The 6,428-nt window shown below is 36.3% G+C and overlaps 1 protein-coding gene across 1 annotated transcript; it reads left to right on the top strand.

The window, feature by feature from the left end:
* The first annotated feature begins 1,124 nt into the window (after nt 1-1,124).
* Nucleotides 1,125-2,583, top strand: LOC143022823 (uncharacterized). Its single transcript, XM_076181203.1, has 2 exons — nt 1,125-1,455; nt 1,559-2,583. The coding sequence occupies exons 1-2, from the start codon at nt 1,248-1,250 to the stop codon at nt 2,566-2,568; spliced, it is 1,218 nt and encodes a 405-aa protein (XP_076037318.1). The 5' UTR covers nt 1,125-1,247; the 3' UTR covers nt 2,569-2,583.
* The last annotated feature ends 3,845 nt before the right edge of the window (nt 2,584-6,428 follow it).

Consider the following 6,428-nt stretch of genomic DNA (forward strand, 5'->3'; position numbering starts at 1 on the left):
TAGGTAAAAATAACAGTAAGTACGATTACAAGTTATTTGGAAATTCGTTAACAAAAGTGGATAGTGAAAAAGATCTTGGCGTAATTATCAGTAATGACCTCAACTTTGCCAACCATGTAGTTAATGAATGGAATAAACTTCCTGCACAGGTAGTACAATGTAGTTCAGTTCAAAGCTTTAAGAATCATTTGGATAAACACCTAAGCAAGATGCTGTAATGATTACAGATTATTTTTTGTTTTATCATTTGTCTTTGATTTTCATTTATTATTAGTTATGTCAATTTATTATTATTTACTATTTACCTGTTTGTTTATTATCTAACTATACCTATGCATTTATTTATGTATTTTATTTGTAATTTTCATTATTATAGTTTTTATTCATTATTTTATTATTATTATGATTTTTTTTTTCACATCCGACCTAGATATGGACCAAAAGGTCTCCTGTCTGCATGCTCCGCCTTTGTAATCCTTTGTAATAAGGAAATGATTTGGGGTAATGACATCTACCTTGTTTTCACAGGAATGATATGTAAGTGGTCTATTGTTAAATTTTTTGATCAGACAAAAGAGTGGTAATCTCAGCCAGGGAAGGAACAGACCTACCCAATACCTGTAACAATATGGCTGAGGAATTGAAGGAAAAACGGAACAATCTTGCTCTTTATTGGGAGTCCTCGGTAGACAATCGTAAAAAACCACAAGATTGATGTCATAGTATCAGTACCTGAAACAAAAACAAAAGACGTCTATAAAGGATCTAATTATATGAATAATGCTAATAGATGTTATAGAGCATTTAAACATATTTTAAAGTATCAAATATACTTTATAATATGTTTGACTTTTTTCTGTCTTTGGTCAATAAATGTTATTTTCTATTTCCTTTTATCTACAAAGTTAAGAAAATAATGATTATTCTCTTAAAACTTTGATTATTCTAGACTGGCCAGCGATTTTTTTAAACTAGCCTATTATAATAGGCTAGTTTCAATTATCCCCAACAATTCAAACAAATTCCACACTAATATGGTGGGAAAAAAAATTAAAGAATTTTCTGGATGACTCCAGAACATTCAAAACAATTCTTTCGAAACGTTCCACAAACTTCTAGAACATTCTTGCAACGTAGATGGCAGTATAAATGCAGGGAACGTATGCTAAACGGGTCAGTTTACTTCTAGCCGTCTCTGCGTAGACAATTCGTTCGTCATCAGTCATTCCTATCTGCCTTCTTTCAGCATGGCGTCAAGAGGTTGTAAGCATCCGCCAGACGCATTTTGCTACGTCTGTGGCGAGTTTATCAAAACTAGAGCTAAAAAGTACTCTCTGGAAAGATCACCAAAAATGCGCGAGGCCTACAAAGCATATTTCGGCATGCCTGTTGGGGATCAGGACAAACTTTGGGCACCTCATTTCACCTGCGATCTCTGCAAAAGAACTCTGGAAGGTAAGAAAAAAACTAATATATATATAATTTTATTTACAAATAGTTTATAGCAAAATTTATTCGTTTTATTTTTATACTTATGTTTTCATTCTGCTTTTTACAGGTTGGTACAGAGGGGAAAACAGAGCTATGAAATTTGCAGTCCCCCGAATTTGGAGGGAACCAACTGATCACTCAAGCAATTGCTTCTTCTGTATGGTAGACCCTTCCAAACGTCGAGGAGGCAAAAATGCGCCTGCTATCATATATCCTGATCTTCTGTCATCCATTGCGCCAGTGCCACACTGCTCTGAGCTCCCCGTACCCACTCCTCCCATGAGAGAGCAGCAGTGTTTACAAAAGAATAGTAGTTCAGAAGAGCATGAAGACACTGATCCAGAGTTCAGAGACGCAACTGATGACAGAAATCCATACTACCCCAACCAAGAAGACATCAATGACCTCATCAGAGATCTTGGCCTCACGAAGTCAAATGGCGAGCTTTTGACGTCGAGACTCAAGCAGTGGAATTTGCTAGATGAGAGTGTGCACATATCAGGTCAGAGAAAGCGTCACCAGCATTTTTCAAGCTTTTTCACTAGTCAAGATGGGCTTTGCTTTTGCCACAATGTGACCGGTCTGTTTAAGGCAATTGGAATTACCCATAACCCCAAAGAGTGGCGACTCTTTATCGACAGCTCGTGTAGGAGCCTCAAAGCAGTGCTGCTTCATAACGGGAATGTGTACCCATCTCTTCCCCTCGCCCACTCTGTCAAGCTCAAAGAGGAATACAACAGTGTCAAGATTTTGTTAGATGCCTTGAAATATGGAGAGTACTGTTGGGAGGTTATAGGAGACTTCAAAATGCTGGCTTTCCTAATGGGTCTCCAAGGCGGCTTTACCAAGTATCCTTGTTATCTTTGCCTTTGGGACAGCAGGGATACCGTGTCACACTACCTCAAGCGTGACTGGCCACAGCGAACCGAGTTTTGTGTGGGGAAGAACAACGTAAAATGGGAGCCATTGTTGGATCCCAAAAAAGTACTGTTTCCTCCACTACACTTAAAACTGGGCCTTATGAAGCAATTCGTCAGAGCTCTAGATAAAGAGTCTCCAGCTTTCAAATTTCTCTAAGATTTCTTCCCCAAGTTGTCTGCAGCGAAAGTTGAAGCCGGTGTCTTTATTGGTCCACAAATAAAAAAGGTAATGGAGTGCAAGGAGTTTCCAAAAAAACTCACAAGGACAGAGAGAGCAGCATGGGACAGCTTTTTTGCAGTAGTTCTTGGCTTCTTGGGGAATCACAAGGCCGAAAACTATGTGGAGCTTGTTGAGACCTTGGTGACAAACTACGGCAAAATGGGTTGCAGGATGTCCCTCAAAGTGCATATCCTTGACGCCCATCTTCATAAATTTAAGGAAAACATGGGAGCGTACTCTGAGGAGCAAGGCGAACGCTTCCATAAGGATATTTTGGAATTTGAACGCCGCTACCAAGGGTCTTATAATGAAAATATGATGGGAGACTATATTTGGGGGCAGATTCGTGAAAGTAATCTACAGTATAAGCGTAAATCTAGAACTACTCATTTCTAATGTGTCTATTGTCTCTCTATTGTAAATCTAGAATAAATAAATGCTATTATTGCATTATATCGTTTTGTGTTTGTTTTGTTCAAATCAAATTTCCAATATACCACTTTGTCCCTATGAGAATATGTAAATTTCATAAATATCATTATCCTGAACACAAGAGCAAAATTAGAAATGAATAAAAGTATTTTTTCATGTATTCTGGACATAGGCAATTAGGAAATAACAGTTTCAACTCAAAGACAAAACCTTTGTTACACGGTGACGTATCAAATATACGAGAATCGAATGGTATGTAGGCACCCTACGATATAAGTATATAATTCTTATACACTAATACAAGCCTACTGTTAAATAAAAATAAAGCAATAATACAATCAATATCAATTTACCACATCCCTTTTCCACATTACAACACCAAAAATTAGAGATTCAATCTATCAGGTGGTTTCACAACTCTGCTAGACCTTCTAACAAGTTGTCTCTTCCAACCATTGTTACCAAAATCCTTTAACATAACCTTGTAAGTCCTCACACCAAGAACTTCAATTATTTTCCCTTCCAACCATGAATGACCTTTGCCATAATTCTTAACAAAAACAGCATCATTAATCTTATACTCAGACTTCTCAAACTTACTCTTTTTCCTTAAATTTACTTAGTCTCTCCTTAAAAGTTTTTACAGCCCTCTCAGCTAAACCATTGGATGATGGGTTATAAGGGGCAGGAGTCATAGGTTTAATTCCATCCTTTTTAAAGAGTCTCCATTTCCTCAGATACAAAAGATGAAGCATTATCTGAAACCACTATGTTAGGTAACCCAAAATTACAAAAAGTTTTTCTCAACATAGATATTGTTACTGTAGAAGTAGATTTTGTTACATGAACGTCCATAAACTTAGTGTGAATCCACAATTACTAAAAAATAATTTTCATTGATTGGACCTGCATAGTCCATATGGAGTCAACACCATGTCAGACCAAGATAAGGAAACTTCCTGAGAACCTTGAAATTTTTTAAGACAAATTGAACAGGCTTTAGTAACCTGATGTATCTTGGTCTAACTTAGGCCACCATATCCAATTCCTAGCTTCAGCCTTCATAGCGCTGATACCATTATGGCCTACATGCAGCTGTGAAAGGACACTACCTCTTAACTCAGCTGGTATAACAACTCTATTCCTAAATAGGAACACATCTTCATATATACTTAAATCAGCTTTAACTGCTGCATATTCAGAAATAACAGGATCAGATACCCAACCCAATTGAACACACTGAAACACTTTACTCAAAACAGGGTCACTCTTTGTCATAACTTTAACCCTTTCATAGGAAATATTTTGATCTTCCAAATTTTCAACAAGATTTACATGCTCAGCAGGTGTATTTGAGTCTAAAACAGAATCTGACACAGGCAAATGGCTTCGCAAGGTTAGGTCCTATGTGGGAGAGGAAATAGTTAAATTAATTTGCTATCTTTTTTTGTTTTGCCTTTTTTAATAAGGTCTGTATTAGTCGTGATTTTTACTTTTTGGCCTAGCTAAGTTGTTTCACTTCCCATCGTCTTTTTCATATTACCTTTATTATTTTCAGAGTATCGTGGTGTTTTTTCTTGCAGTTGTGTAGGATTGTTGTCAGTTTTTTTTATGTACATTTTGTACAGTACAACCAATCCTTGTTTAACGACGACAATTGGGACCAGCGTCGCCGTCGTTAACTGAATTGGTCATTAAGCGAAAGTGTATACATTGTGTACGTGTACAATGTCTAACAATACATGTATCTTTATTTTCATGTATTTTCCCTCTTTTTATACAGTACATTAAAGCTTTATTTACTGATATGATAGTACAGAAAGCCCTCAAATAACATGGTGGTTAGGTTCCTGAAATTACAGTGTATGACCAAATCCGCGTATGCTGGAATTCCATATTAAATACCGCGGTGTTTTTTAAGTTTCGACCATGGGCGCAATATAGCAATAGAAAATTAATTATTAATTTTGTAAATTAAAATGTATCAACGTAATATGCAATTTTGTGGGTGGAAATGAAAATAGAAAATACCCTGCTACAAGCAAATATGCTAATGAACGAAGTTGGTAGCATAGGATTGGGACGCCATCTTGTCGTCTGTCAATTGACGGCCTCGGTACTTCCGACAGTACCTCGCCAGGTATATTTTCTTGAAGGAATGTTATGGAGCGGAGATACATGCATTCCTTCAAGCTGCAAGAACTGTATACCCTGCAAGCTGAGAGAATGGTTGAAAAGCCCGCCAATGTCTCTCACGACGACGAGGACAATCCGGATGACATTTAATTTGCAGGTAATGATTTATTAAACACAGGTTAGGTTAGTTTAGTTTAGGTTAGACAAATTTATCCTTTCATTTCTTCAACGTCGGCATCTATCATAAACATGGAGTACCATTCATCCGACACGACTTCGTTACTTACGAAATTTGTTTTAGCACCTTTTTTGTTTTTTTATTTCCGCTCACAAAATTGCATATTACGTTGATACATTATAATTTACAAAATTAATAATTGATTTTCTATTGCTATATTGCGCCCATGGTCGAAACTAACAATTTACCAATACCGGTATATACTGTACCCCAGGTAGTTTTTGCAGCTTGCAGGATGGTAATGTAGACCTAAGCTTCAGAACACTTTACCTCACAGCTAATATCCACCGTACAAGTTCATTTATAACATCATATGAATTTGCCTCAGCCAGCTTATCGGACACGACGTTGTAACTTTGGGAGACGGTAAATGAATATTGGTCTGTCATAAAGCCCGTCGTTACTCCGCGTTGTCGTTAACCGAGTAGGTTGTTAAACGAGGAGTGGTTGTATTTGATTTTGTCAGTTGTGGACTTGCTTTTAATGAATTTCTTGTAGAGTTGATTTTTCTTTTGACATGCATTCTTAAGGCTGTTAATAAACAAAGGGTTTGAATTTTTTTTTTTTTTTTTTTCTACTTCGCTCTCTGGGCAACATTTGTTAAAATTACTCATAATGCTTAAAAATTCATATGATTGGCATTTTCAGACTTGTAAACCAGATTCCAGTTTTCTTCTTTCAAGCACTTAATTTTGCAATACTTTTGTCATCTATTACACTTTATTATAATTTCTGGTTTTGATTTGCTATGTATTCCTATTGGGTTTATTGTGAATACAGGGAGGTGATCACTTGTATCACTTAATAAAATACCACTATAATTGTTAGAACTTATTATGTTGGTAAAAATGTTTTCTATTAATGTCTCGCTGGTTTTTGGTGTTCTGGATTCGGGTTGGTTTATTTATTAAAGGCAACAAACCTAATGAAAAAATCATATCGGTAAAGTGCCTGGTTTGTTTCATACTTATGTAAACCACATTAATATATG

Source organism: Oratosquilla oratoria, unplaced genomic scaffold (assembly GCF_046742065.1).
Source record: "Oratosquilla oratoria isolate Oo_2021 unplaced genomic scaffold, ASM4674206v1 SCAFFOLD192, whole genome shotgun sequence".
In the NCBI taxonomy this organism is placed as follows: domain Eukaryota; kingdom Metazoa; phylum Arthropoda; class Malacostraca; order Stomatopoda; family Squillidae; genus Oratosquilla; species Oratosquilla oratoria.

Excerpts from the sequence above, each read along its gene's own strand:
- LOC143022823 (XM_076181203.1), top strand. The coding sequence starts at position 1,248 with ATGGCGTCAAGAGGTTGTAAGCATCCGCCAGACGCATTTTGCTACGTC. Across the intron at positions 1,456-1,558 it reads CTGCAAAAGAACTCTGGAAG|GTTGGTACAGAGGGGAAAAC; the intron begins GTAAGAAAAAAA and ends TGCTTTTTACAG.